Source organism: Dreissena polymorpha, chromosome 3 (assembly GCF_020536995.1).
Source record: "Dreissena polymorpha isolate Duluth1 chromosome 3, UMN_Dpol_1.0, whole genome shotgun sequence".
In the NCBI taxonomy this organism is placed as follows: domain Eukaryota; kingdom Metazoa; phylum Mollusca; class Bivalvia; order Myida; family Dreissenidae; genus Dreissena; species Dreissena polymorpha.
Window position 1 is genome coordinate 21,143,798 of NC_068357.1, and position 14,700 is coordinate 21,158,497.

The window sequence follows — 14,700 nt, forward strand, 5'->3', positions numbered from 1 at the left end:
AGGACCGGCAAAACCGAAAAAAATATGATCCCTGGGCTATAGTAAAATCTTGTTAACACTCTAGAGGCCACATTTATTGTCCGATCTTCATGAAACTTGGTCAGAAGATTCATCCTAATAATATCTTGGACGAGTTCAAAAATGATGCCGGTTGGTTGAAAAACATGGCTGCCAGGGGGCGGGGCTTTTTCCTTATATGGCTATAGTAAAACCTTGTTCTGTTGAAAAATGTGGCTGCCAGGGTGTTCACTAGTCATGAAAGTTGGTAAGAACATTTTGTTCTTATGACATCTTGGGCTGTAACAGAACAGGTCAGTTCCTTTGAATCTCAGGTGAGCAACATACCACAATGGACTCCACCCAAACCATCCCCCACGCCACACCCCAGAATCCCCCCCCCCCAAAAGAAAACAATTAAAAAAAAAATATTTTTTCCTTTTTTTTCTTATTTTTAGCTCGACTATTATATATGAAATATATATAGTGGAGCTATCCTACTCACCAAGCCGTCTGCGTGAGCGTTGGAATGTTAAAGTTTGCGTACCACCTAAAATATTTTATATATCCCTTGACATATTGCTTTTATTGAAAGATCATCAAATAAATGACCACACCCCCACATTATACCCCCCTCTCCACCCCCACCCACCTAAAAAGATTATTTTTTTAAACGTGGAAAAAAATAAATTATTTCTTTTATTTTTGAAGGACCGTCCAACCATCCCACCCAAGCTATTGCGATCAAACTTGAAATAAAATCTTATTAGTTTGTTTTATGTCTTCACAAATGTTCAATAGATTGTGTAAAATATACCTGAACTCAGAATTGTCTATAAAGTACAACTTCTTTAAAACATAAGCGATCAATATGTTTCAATTATGGTCCTCTCTTCCACTTAGAATATGACTATATTACCTTGACCTTATTGAATATGAACAATTTCTCCATGATGGCTTATGACAGTACTGTCAAGCATTCAAAAAGTCTAGCGCACTGTCTTCTGACAGCTCTTGTTTTGTTAGATCAATTTAAGATGAAGGTTTTTAGGTGCGAAATAATCTTAGCTGTACCAATTGATGATAGTTTGAGTCCTTTCAAATATAAACATATTTTCAGGCCCCAAATAAACCATTTCATATCCAGTTATGCAGAATAGCAAATTTTATTCAATTGTTCCTTTTATGTTACTTAATTCTTTGAACTGTAGTTTCTTTTAATCTATGAGTGATTTATCTTGAAGAGTAAGGTACACTACATTGACAAAAACATGACAAATATATTAATTATAACCTTTGCAGTACTAGTTGGTAAGCATTTAAATATGGAAAACAAATTAAGTTCATTGGGGTATGTGACAGCCTTGGTTGAAGAATGGAATTGAAAATAATTTACAGGAACTAAAAATGTGAAATGATAATAATTCCTGAACATCTTTTTAACTGTCTGTGAGAACATTCCTGTGTTGAGGTATTTTATCATGTGATTAAACAAATAATATATCAGACATTAAAAATTGTTATGAATACATGTATATTTTTTCTACAGATTTTGTGTATTTTATTCTGTATATAGTCTGGTGGCAGTCTGTCCTGACTTTTTCATAAAGGATTAACAATAGTCATAAAAATAAAGAAATTGAAGTCATTAAACTGCAACAGTACTGTGGTATTGAAGGTTTTTAATATGATGGAAATACAGAATATATTTGGCAGAATATAAGTAATTAGGTAACACAGTATTATAAAAAGGTCTTAGTCAAGACAATTTTATTGGAAAATACTTCTAGCGGAAAGGTAAGCTTATATTTGTATTTATTTAATACTATTCTATCTGAAATCTCTCAAATAAGAGGCAAATATTTAAAGCAAATTCAGCTTTTATAATGTTCTGTCATTTCAAATGGTGTATTTTCAAAAAATGGCTTGCCAAATTAGTATGAACAGTGCATAGCCCTGCACTCTTTAGTCATTTGTCACATCCCATTACACTCCAAAGCGAAAATGTATGCTTATATTTGTATTAACCCTTTACAACTTAGATACGTATTTTTACACATTTGTAGTCCCTTAAAAAGTTATATTTAATTAAAGACCTTTCTTACTATATTCAAGTTTTAAAGGCTTCATTTCCAACCCTTAGATACTGATGAGCAGCAAACAGCATAAAACCTGAACGGACTGCGAGTTACTCGCAGGCTGTTCTGGTTTTATGCTGTTTGCACAGTCATTTTCATGTTGCTTCTGATGGGCAAAGGGTTCATTTAATACTATCCGAGCTAAAATCTCTCAAATAATTAAGAGGCAAATATTTAAAGCAAATTCAGCTTTAATAATGTTCTGTCATTTCAAATGGTGTTTTCTCAGAAAGGGGCTTGCCAAATTAGTATGAACAGTGCATAGACCTGCACTCTGTTGTATTTGTCACATCCCATTACACACCTTGTCCAGTTTTTGTTTTCAATTTGATAATTAGGTTTACGGATTGTATCACCATCGATGACGTATTAAATGATATAAAAAGACAACAATGGTTTAGTAATTTTATACACAGGTTTTACAATCACGCCCATACAAAAAATGCAGCATTTAATTGATTGATGAAAATGTGGTTGCCACAATTATTTACATTTTGTCTTGTATAGATTTTGTATTTAAGGCATCATCTCCGAAGTGGATAATTATTAAAATATGGATTTTAAGTTGGAAAGTTTTTCATATGGCATTAATGTATCTTATTCTGTCTTGGTATGTATGAAAAATATTAATTGTTTTGTTTGTTTGCAGCTTTGATTTAACAATTATAGTATTCTCACTTAATTTTGTTTATAATTTCAATGTTTTTTTGTGTTATTTTAATAATACATCTATTTATATCAACAAATTTCGCATCAGTAAAATTTAAAAATCAACAACCAGGTTAATGTTCACTAAGCTCAGTTGGGTTATTGATATTTTTATCAAACTACCGCAATCAGAAGCCTTGGTGGCCCTGGTGTCAGCTGGGGGGAGGTAAATAACAGCTTTATGCATTACAATAGACTGTTTAGAAAGAATGGGATTATCTTGAAACACACTTATGGAACCTACACCAAAATACTGGTATATCCTGAAGTTATTTTATTTTTATTTGTTTCTCTGTTATTTTAGCATTTTGGAGATGGGCTAAAAAGAAATGTAACAATCTTTACACCTCGTTTTAAGCAGGGTTGGATAAGCTTATTAGATTAAATTAAGAAATTCTGTAGAAATTTCAGTGTATATTATTCCTATATTTTGAGGGTATTCCTCTTTTCAAGTTATGATCTTCAACATCTTGTTCATTTTGAAATAAAACCCTTTACAATGAAAGCCTGGTAAATCAAATTGCATTTATATTGTGATTTAAATTATTTTTTCATTATTTAAATTTTCATAACTATAACAACTTCTTGGATTATATCTAGATTTTATGTATTTGTTTGTGTATTTGTTTAACCCTTTACCACTTATATACGTATTTTGACGCAGTTCAAAAAAAAAATGTCCCTTAGAAAGTTTGATTATAATAAAGACCTTTCTTACAAAATTCAAGTTTTAAAGGCTTCTTTTCCAACCCTTAGATACTTATGAGCAGCAAACAACATAAAACCTGAACAGACTGCGAGTCACTCGCAGGCTGTTCTGGTTTATGCTGTTTGCACATATCCATTTTCAGTTTGCTTCTGAGTGGGAAAGTGTTATAACATGGCTGTTTAATTAAAAATATTTCAGCAGAATTTTAGTTGAAGTACATTGGCATTAATTGTCGATTGTACTCTTTACATCGAATGTTGGTGAAACATTTAATCTTCATCAATTCTAAGTTCATAGGATATGTTTATCTTTCATTGAATATTGTGAATGTATTTTGTCCCAGTTAGAAGCAATAGTGGAAAAAGTTATTTAACAATTTCTGGTTGCTGAAGATGACTAAACATTCTGTATTCGTACTTTTCCCTATTGGTCAAAATAAATTACAGATGACACTTGTTATTAAGGTCTTTTAGCTTAGTCTTTTAAATTGCCATTGATGATAAAATATTGCACAAATGTATTACCGTAATTACTCTATGTTTCCGGACACTTATAAATAATTGAAAAATTTTGTGTCCGAAAACTTAGATACGAAAAATATTCAAAAAATACAGGTGTCCGAAAACTTTAGAGTCGAAAATAGAAGTGTCCGAAAATAGCACCAATTGTATCAGCGACTATCGGTAATAGCATGCGCTTGTAAAATACCATGCCGTAAAGTATAAATTACAGTTATATATGTTTGCACTGTATTTTACATAATTTTAAATGCTTAATTTATTTGACAGAAAGTTACTACAAGGTTGTACTTTGACCAACGAGTTCAAAAATGAGCATGTGATGTACCGATACTCGCTTGTATGAACCTGTAATTAACGCAATAAAAAAGCAAACTATGAATTATTTGTTTTTTTATTTTCGATAGTTGTTGTCTAACACCTTCAATTGTTCGTAAAACTTGCAATAGGTTGCATCAGACCTTGGAGCGTTTAGTATTTGTCACAGTTATTTTACTGAGAAGGGGTAGTACCATTGCGGTAGATAATTGAACTGTTAATTGGCACTACCCCTGGTAATTGTCATAAAGTTTAGATATCGAAAAACAGGACCGAAATTTGATAAAATAGCGCTGTAAAATATACTGTCCAAAAAATTAGAGACATTAATTATGGACGAAAACTCGTGTGTCCGAAAATTAAGAATCACGAATAATAATTATTTTTGCTAAAGAAAGGGGTGTCCGAAAACTGAGGGTGTCGGAAAAATAGAGTAATTACGGTAAATATATTCAGAAGTTCACACATTTTGTGTAGACCATCCAAGCATTACAGGAGGGGTAAAGAACAAGGAGAAGGGTGCAGAACCCTGCTGTTTCCCTTTAAATCTTTACCTAATTCTTAACTCTAACAGACTGGTGTAGAGTTTTTTTAGGTACAACCATTGAATGGAAGCTGCTATACAAATGCTATCTAAGCTATATCAGCCCCTTTACCCCTTAGATACGTATTTTTACGCATTTGAACCCGTTCCCATTCAGAAGCAAAGTGAAAATGGCTATGTGCAAACAGCATAAAACCATAACAGCCTGCAATAAACTCGCAGTCTGTTCAGTTTTAATGCTGTTTGCTGCTCATCAGTATCTAAGGGTTGAAAATGAAGCCTTTGAAACTTGAATTAAGTAAGAAAGGTCTTTAATTAAATGTAAATTTCTGAGGGACAACAAATGCGTCAAAATATGTATCTAAGTGGTAAAGGGTTAAGTAAAGTAGAATAATGTTGATGTGAATACAGCCCTAGACTGCTGATTTCTTAAAGAGTCAACCTCACTATGATTGTTAAATTTCAGACTGGTTTTGTGAAAGGCCATCGGCGCACCTCCAGTGACGTTGAGTTCAAGGAGAAAACGAGACTGGATGCCAAGGCTGCTATGAACCAGGAGCTGCTCAGGATTGCAAACACAGTCACCGGAAACAAACAGGTTCATATATTATTTATAGCCTAACTGAGCACAAAGAAGCCATATTTATGCCCCCCCTTCAAAGAAGAGGGGGTATATTGTTTTGCACATGTCGGTCGGTCCGTCCGTTCGTCCGTCCACCAGATGGTTTCCGGATGATAACTCAAGAACGCTTAGGCCTAGGATCATGAAACTTCATTGGTACATTGATCATGACTGGCAGATGACCCCAATCGATTTTCAGGTCACTAGGTCAAAGGTCAAGGTCACAGTGACTCGAAATAGTAAAATGGTTTCCAGATGATAACTCAAAAAACGCTTAGGCCTAGGACCATGAAACTGCATAGGTATATTGATCATGACTGGCTGATGACCCCTATTGATTTTCAGGTCACTAGGTCAAAGGTCAAGGTCACAGTGACTCGAAATAGCAAAATGGTTTCCGGATGATAACTCAAGAATGCTTATACCTAAGATCATGAAACTTCACAGGTACATTGATCATGACTGGCAAATGACCCTTATTGCTTTTCAGGTCACTAGGTCAAAGGTCAAGGTCACAGTGACTCGAAACAGTTAAATGGTTTCCGGATGATAACTCAAGAATGCTTACGCCTAGGATCATGAAACTTCATAGGAACATTGATCATGACTGGCAGATGACTCCTTTTGATTTTCAGGTCACTAGGTCAAAGGTCAGGGTCAGGGTCACAGTGACTCGAAATAGTAAAATGGTTTCCGGATGATAACTCAATAATGCTTACACCTAGGATCATGAAACTTCATAGGTACATTGATCATGACTGGCAGATGACCCCTATTAATTTTCAGGTCACTAGGTCAAAGGTCAAGGTCACAGTGACTCGAAACAGTAAACTGGTTTCCGGATGATAACTCAAGAATGCTTACGCCTAGGATCATGAAACTTCATAGGAACATTGATCATGACTGGCAGATGACTCCTTTTGATTTTCAGGTCACTAGGTCAAAGGTCAAGGTCACAGTGACTCGAAATAGTAAAATGGTTTCCGGATGGTAACTCAATAATGCTTACACCTAGGATCATGAAACTTCATAGGTACATTAATCATGACTGGCAGATGACCCCTATTAATTTTCAGGTCACTAGGGGAAAGGTCAAGGTCACAGTGACTCAAAACAGTAAAATGGTTTCCTGATGATAACTCAAGTATTATTAGGCCTAGGATCATGAAACTTCATAGGTACATTGATCATGACTTGCAGATGACCCCTATTGATTTTCAGGTCACTAGGTCATAGGTCAAGGTCACAGTGACAAAAAACTTATTCACACAATGGCTGCCACTACAACTGACAGCCCATATGGGGGGCATGCATGTTTTGCAAACAGCCCTTGTTTAAAATAGTTTGGCTCAAATTCATCTTTATTGATAGAAACTCCAGCAGTCCTGGAGATGTGCCTTCACTGTCTTACAAAACATAATATCAATGTTGGCGTTGGTAGACATAATGTGAAAAAAAATACTGGCTGCATAATTGACTTGTAGACACGTCATATTGTTACTCTATATAGTAAAAGAACCTGTTTAAATTTGTTCTTGAACATAACAATAATCAATATTGATATCCCATGAATGTTTCTTTTAGTATAACAATTGTTTTGATGTCCATTTTTGGTTTTTGTGAATTTGACACATTTGCATGCTTATGTCTCTTTAATGTTTTTTTTCAATTTATCAAATCTGAGTGTTGATGTCCCTTTAAGGTGGCTTTCAATAAACAATTGTGAAGAATGATGCGCCTTGAATGTGTCTTTATGATGAAAATTGTGAGTGATGATATCCCTTAAATGTTCCTGAATATTTCTTTTGATAGGAGCCGCGTTTTGAGAAAACTGGGCTTAATGCATATGCGTAAAGTGTCGTCCCAGATTAGCCGGTGCAGTCTGCACAGGCTAATCAGGGACAACACTTTCCGCCTAAATTGGATTTTTGCTAAGAAGAGACTTCATTGAAACGAAAAATGTCATAAAAGTGGAAAGTGTTGTCCTAGATAAGCCTGTGCGGACTGCACAGGTTAATCTGGAACGACACTACGCTCATACATTATGCCCAGTTTTCTCAGAATGCGACTCATATGATAAACTTGAGTCGTGATGTTGCTATAATATTTCGTTCAATACAACAACTTTGAATGATGATATCCCTTTCATTTATTGAATATGACAACTGTTGAATATGATGTCCTATAGAATGTTTGTGATTGTAGAGAGTGTTGTCGGAGTTTGAAGAATTTGAGAAGCTGTTTCACCGCTACCTGACGGAAAGTCCGTCAGTTGACTGGGACAAACTGCATCTCCTGCCAAATGAAGCTGTAAGTACATGAGTACAATATTGGGAAACAATTCACTGCAGGCATACAGTCTCTGGAAAATACTGTTTGCCTTCATTTACATGGAACTTTACCAAACTTTACTATTATGCTCAATTGGATAAAGGGTAATTGCGAATTGCACTTCAGGTACTAAAAATAAAAAAAAAGAAATATTTATTGTTTGCTAGATTGCATCAAAAGCCATATGACTGTAATCTCGTTGAGTCTTTTGCCTGGGCAGGACCATTACCTGGTGTCTTAGGAAAGATTTTGAGAATGCAGCCTTAATGGAGATCTCTCTGTTTCATGGCATTCACCATCTGACATTTGTCATGCAAAAATGAGTCTTATGGTATATCGAGTCAGTCAGCGTATGCATTCGCACAGTCTGATCAGGATCTACCCTACACAGTAATGAGACCATGAACCATGCTTGACTTAAAAGCAGACAGGGTAGCTCCGGCCAGACTGCGCAGGCAGGTCTGGAGCTATGCTGGCTGCAAATAAAATAATGTTCATTTTTGCATGGCGCTGCTCAAATCTGCAACACCATTGCATCTTGACCATATTTACCAGTGGGATTGTTTTACTGCCTCTGGTGTTGGTGGTTCTGCAACATTTAAATCTGTATAGTTTACATAGTTTGAGTTTACACAACATATGGCATCTGTTGCAATGATTTATTGCCTCCAATGTTGTGTTGGTGTTTATCATAGTCACTTTGTTTTCCAAAAATTAAATTTAAGAAAATATTTTTATTACATTTAGTCACAAAGGTTGCATTATGAATTTAAGGATGTCTTTTCTATTCACTGTTCCTACTATTAATTGGACAACCAATGTTCTCTAGATACCAGATGAATGCCTTTTAACATGTTATCCTGCTCTGTGAAAATGGGGCTTAATGCATTCTAGATAAGTGTCTTCCTAGATTTGCCTGTGCCTTGACCGGATTAAAAAAAGAGATTTCCTCCAAACAAAAATACAATAGATGCAGAAAGTAATATCTCTGATTAGTGTGAAATGCAAAGACTTATATAGGATGACACTTTACACACATTCATTACACCCTGTTTTACCAGTGTTAGTTTCAGATGATGTTTTCCTGTTATAAATTTCAAAAAGTGAATGTAAACTTTTACAGGGCTTTGTCTGAGGCCATGATAAACAAGATACTCTCGTAACTCCCCATAGTGTTGTGTAGATAAGACATGATTAATTTGGTTGTGCTTTACTTAACTGTATATCCATGCTGTGGGACACATGACAGGTTTTGATGAATCAGCTTACATTAAGCTTAAATACATGCAGTGCATCCATTTTTGTCTGTTTTTTTTACTTTGTGTCTGTTTGATAGATTGGGTTTGTCTAGCTGTAAGAATGATGAGTTCAACTGGTTTACTTACTGAACATTATTTCAATGTTTTGACATTGTAGGGGGGGGGATTATATGGTCAATAATTGTATTTTGGAAAACTCTGAACAATGTTGACCAGTCCTTGTTAACTTGTATTTCTCTTCAAATTTACTTTCTTTGTTAAAATCTGTTCATTGATGAAAATAAATACAATTGGTTTGTTGCATTGTATTGGAAGTATCCAGTACCCAGTAATTGTTTCATTAAGTTTGAAGGCTAAAAGAACATAAATGTATTTAGTACATTTACTGAATTGAATTTAGGCGACCATTAAGGGTTTCATTTCATAAAAACTATGGTATTATGGTAGCCCTGTAAGGGGGTGGATTGTCTCAGTATTTGATCAAATCTTGGCAAAAACATAACTGTCTCTGTCATTGATAGATTTGAAAAAAAAGTTTGGCTGAAGTGACAGGACTGTTTGTCTCATGTAAGGCCCAGACCACAAGGTCAACATTAAAGTTTCAAGGTGAAAGGTCAAAATATGATCTTCAGCATAACTAAAAATAAATTACTACCAGGAAGTACTTGCATTCTTCATAAGATTGGTGCATGCAAGAACCTTTGGTGAGGTCAATTGCAGAAATAAGAAATCAATTCATACATTGACCAAACTTTTCATAAAAAAAGACTTAATTGACTACCATATAAAAGTAAAAATGGTACCATTAGTATTTTACACAAGGATTTGTGTAAAATGTATACAAAAAAGCAACATTATGTAAACCATATACACACATTTATCATCTAGTGTATAGAATTATTTGCTATTATCTTGAGATGTCCATTAACATTGCTGTACCTTGGTTATTAACTGTTTTGTGGCCCATTTGCTTGACATATCTATTCATTGTTATGTTTTACAACTTACTCAAATGTTTCAGGAATAAATAAAACTGGTACCATATGGGAAGATTTTGTTTTTCTGACACACAGTTCAATGACATTAGCAAACAAAGTTATGTTTTAGCTCATCTGACCACAATTTATTGTGAGCTTTTGTGATTGGTTTCCTTTGTAAAGAGTGGTCTGTCATTCTTCATTAACAGTTTTCTTGTGAACACTAGATGTGGCATTTATAGACTAAACGTCTTGAAACTTGGTCAGAACATTTACGGCACTCATACCTCTGCCTAGGTCACAACTGCATCACATTGGGTCAAAAACTAAGTCACTATGACTCACTAGGTCGATAAAAAACAACAACTTGTGAACACTAAAGAGGCCTTCTTTATTGCCCTATCTTTATGTCAGAATATTTCTGTTAATAATAGCTCGACCAAGTTTGAAACTGTGACATGTGGGGTCAAAAACTAGGTGATTAGGTAAGCAATAAAACCAACACTTGTGAACACTCTGTAGGCCATATTCTTTGCCCTATCAGGATGAAACTTGGTCAGAACATTTTTCCCTTTGATATCTATGCCAAGTTCCAAAGTGGGTCACATGGGTTTAGAAACTTGGTCACTAGGTCAAATGAAACAAAAAGCTTGTGAATTCTAAGTTCACCCTTATTGCCCAATCTTAATAAAACTTGGTCTGTACATGTTTTTCTATAATATCTGGTCAAAGTTGGAAACTAAGTCACATTGGCTTAGAAACAAGGTCAGTATGCCAAATTATAAAAAAATTGTGTGAACACTCTACATTTATGCCAAATTAAAATAATTATTTTTTGTTAGAGGGTTTGTCCCAACCATATCTTTGCTAAGTTTTAAAAACAGTTATGCGAGTCAAACAATTTGGTTAACAAGTAAAATTAAATTAAAAACCCTCTAGAGGCCACATATATTGCTCACTCTTCATGAAACTTGATAAGAGTATTTTGTCCTAATAATATCTCAGCAAATATTTTAATTCGGTTACATGGGGTAAGAAAGAAAACGCTTGTGGACACTATAGAGACCAACCCTATGTCCCAATCTACAGGCTAATCTGGGATGATACTTAACGCAAATGCATTAAGCCCGATTAAAGCCTCATAAATATATAATGAGAACATTATCTGTTATAACAACATTGTGGTGTCTGTCCTCTCATCCCTGTTTGTTCTCTGCAGATCAAGACCCAGGCAGACTTGGACATTACACTACTAATAAGTTTCAATCGAAATAAGAATTGGTAATGGTCCTCTCCCCACCCACTTTTCACTATCATTACATATTTGTATGTTTATAGGAAGTCTCTTCAAAAAGAAAATTTAGTCTTGTGGACTGCTGAGGCTAAGCTTGGACAACTCTGTACATTCATGCATTATTCCCCGTTTTACCAGACAAGAGGCTCATATAATTGATTTGCGTTCTGAGAAAACTAGGCATAATGCATGTGCGTAAAGTGTTGTTCCAGATAACCCTGTGCAGTCCGCACAAGCTAATCAGGGATGACACTTTCCGCTTTTATGACATTTTTAGTTTACATGAAGTCTCTTCTTAGCAAAAATCCAATTTAGGCGGAAATTGTCGTCCCTTATTAGCCTGTGCGGACTGCACAGGCTAATCTGGGATGACACTTAACGCACATGCATTATGCCCAGTTTTCTAAGAACACGACTCAATTAATGATCATAACCTGTTATGTGTTCTCTGCAGATTAAGGCGTACAAGGACCTGCCGGCGCCGGCGGAGACAGAGGTGAAGGCCCTGCTGGACCAGCTGGTGGTGGTGAAGCTGAACGGAGGGCTGGGTACCGGCATGGGCTGCACCGGACCGAAGAGCGCCATCAGCGTGCGCAACGAGCTCACCTTCCTCGATCTCAACGTGCAGCAGATTGAGGTTCGAAATACTTTATTTGTATTTTATCTTCATGTCTTCATTCACAATATAAAGCACCATACAGCTTTCAATACATGTAAGTTCTCATGAAGGCAAATGAAAAATTGTACTTGTTAAAAAGGAGATATGTGTTAAATATTAAAACTATTGTATGAAAGGTTCATAATTATGTAAGGTTGAAAAATATTAAAGCTTTGTTCTGGAAATAGTTGGCTGAATGCATATGCATAAAGTGTCATCCCAGATTAGCCTCTGCAGTCTGCACAGGCTACTTAAGAACGACACTCTCCGCCTTCTCTGGATTTTTGTTAAAAAGAGAATTCTTTTAGACAGAAAAAATATACAAGCGGAAATTATCATCCCTGACTAGTCTGTGTGGACTGCACAGGCTAATCTGGGACGCCACTTTACGAACATGCATTATGCCCAGTTATCTCAGAACGAGGCTCTGTTAATGTGGATGTACATCCCACAGACCCTGAACAGGAAGTACGATGCTGACGTGCCCCTGGTGCTGATGAACTCCTTCAACACTGATGAGGACACAGAGAAGATCCTGGCCAAGTACAACCAGGTCCGGGTCAACATCTTCACCTTCACACAGAGCAGGTCGGTAGTCTGGCTAGACTAGGGGTCATAGAGACAGAGCAGGTCGGTTGTCTGGCTAGACTGGGATTCAAAGAGACAGAGCAGGTTGATAGTCTGGCTAGACTGGTGGTAATAGAGACAGAGCAGGTCGGTAGTCTGGCTAGACTGAGGGGTCATAGGGACAGAGCAGGTCGGTAGTCTGGCTAGACTAAGGGGTCATAGGGACAGAGCAGGTCGGTAGTCTGGCTAGACTGGGGGTCATAGAGACAGAGCAGGTCTGAAGTCTGGCTAGACTGGGGGGTCATAGAGACAGAGCAGGTCGGTAGTCTAGCTAGACTGAGGGGTCATAGAGACAGAGCAGGTCGGTAGTCTGGCTAGACATGGGGTCATAGAGACAGAGCAGGTCGGTAGTCTGGCTAGACTTGGGGTCATAGGGACAGAGCAGGTCAGTAGTCTGGCTAGACTGAGGGGTCATAGAGACAGAGTTGGTCAGTAGTCTGGCTACACTGGGGGTCATAGAGACAGAGCAGGTCGGTAGTCTGGCTAGACTGGGGGGTCATAAAGACAGAGCAGGTCGGTAGTCTGGCTAGACTGGGGGTCATAGAGACAGAGCCGGTCGGTAGTCTGGCTAGACTGGGGGGTCATAAAGACAGAGCAGGTCGGTAGTCTGGCTAGACTGGGGGTCATAGAGACAGAGCAGGTCTGTAGTCTGGCAAGACTGGGGGGTCATAGAAATACAGCAGGTCGGTATTCTGGCTAAACTGGGGGGTCATAGAAACAGAGCAGGTCGGTAGTCTGGCTAGACTGGGGGTCATAGAGACAGAGCAGGTTGGTAGTCTGGCTAGACTGGGGGTCATAAAGACAGAGCAGGTCAGTAGTCAGGCTAGATTGGGGGTCATAGAGACAGAGCAGCTGGGTAGTCTGGCAAGACCGGGGGGTCATAGAGACAGAGCTGGTCGGTAGTCTGGCTAGACTAGGGGTCATAGAGACATAGCAGGTTGGTAGTCTGGCTAGACTGGGGGTCATAGAGACAGAGCAGGTCTGTAGTCTGGCTAGACTGGGGGGTCATAGAGACAGAGCAGGTTGGTAGTCTGGCTAGACTTGTGGTCATAGAGACAGAGCTGGTAAGTAGTCTGGCTAGACTAGGGGTCATAGAGACAGAGCTGGTTGGTAGTCTGGCTAGACTAGGGGTCATAGAGACAGAGCTGGTTGGTAGTCTGGCTAGACTTGTGGTCATAGAGACAGAGCTGGTAAGTAGTCTGGCTAGACTAGGGGTCATAGAGACAGAGCTGGTAGGTAGTCTGGCTAGACTTGTGGTCATAGAGACAGAGCTGGTCAGTAGTCTGGCTAGACTGATGGGTCATAGAGACAGAGCTGGTCGGTAGTCTGGCTAGACTAGGGGTCATAGAGACAGAGCAGGTCGGTAGTCTGGTTAGACTGAGGGGTCATAGAGACAGAGCAGGTCAGTAGTCTGGCAAGACTGGGGGTCATAGAGACAGAGCAGGTCGGAAGTCTGGCTGGACTGGGGGGTCATAGAGACAGAGCAGGTTGGTAGTCTGGCTAGACTGGGTGGTCATTGAGACAGAGCTGGTCGGTAGTCTGGCTAGACTAGGGGTCATAGAGACAGAGCAGGTCGGTCGTCTGACTAGACTGGGGGTCATAGAGACAGAGTTGGTTGGTAGTCTGGCTAGACTGGGGGTCATAGAGACAGAGCTGGTCAGTAGTCTGGCTAGACTAGGGGTCATAGAGACAGAGCAGGTCGGTAGTCTGGCTAGACTGGGGGTCATAGAGACAGAGCTGGTCGGTAGTCTGGCTAGACTACGGGTCAATCGAGACAGAGCAGGTCAGTAGTCTGGCTAGACTGAGGGGTCATAGAGACAGAGCAGGTCAGTAGTCTGGCTAGACAGGGGGTCATAGGGACAGCAGTCGGTAGTCTGGCTAGACTGGGGGTCAAAGAGACAGAGCAGGTCGGTAGTCTGGCTAGACTGGGGGTCATAAAGACAGAGCAGGTTGGTAGTCTGGCTAGACTGGTGATAATAGAGACAGAGCAGGTCTGTAGT

The 14,700-nt window shown here is 38.2% G+C and overlaps 1 protein-coding gene across 3 annotated transcripts in view; it reads left to right on the forward strand.

Annotated features, from left to right (window-relative positions):
• The window catches only part of LOC127873240 (UTP--glucose-1-phosphate uridylyltransferase-like), a 69,513-nt gene that overhangs the window by 34,374 nt on the left and 20,439 nt on the right, over positions 1 to 14,700 (forward strand). Inside the window, exons 1-5 of one of the 3 annotated variants that reach the window (XM_052417013.1) lie at positions 2,674 to 2,745; positions 5,399 to 5,530; positions 7,760 to 7,864; positions 11,870 to 12,052; positions 12,528 to 12,661. In XM_052417013.1, the coding sequence (XP_052272973.1) occupies positions 2,689 to 2,745; positions 5,399 to 5,530; positions 7,760 to 7,864; positions 11,870 to 12,052; positions 12,528 to 12,661 (611 nt within the window). In that variant the 5' untranslated portion in view covers positions 2,674 to 2,688. Of the gene's footprint in view, positions 1 to 2,673; positions 2,746 to 2,993; positions 3,100 to 5,398; positions 5,531 to 7,759; positions 7,865 to 11,869; positions 12,053 to 12,527; positions 12,662 to 14,700 lie in introns of those variants that run through there. The other 2 variants (XM_052417012.1, XM_052417014.1) reach the window with 2 other exon arrangements.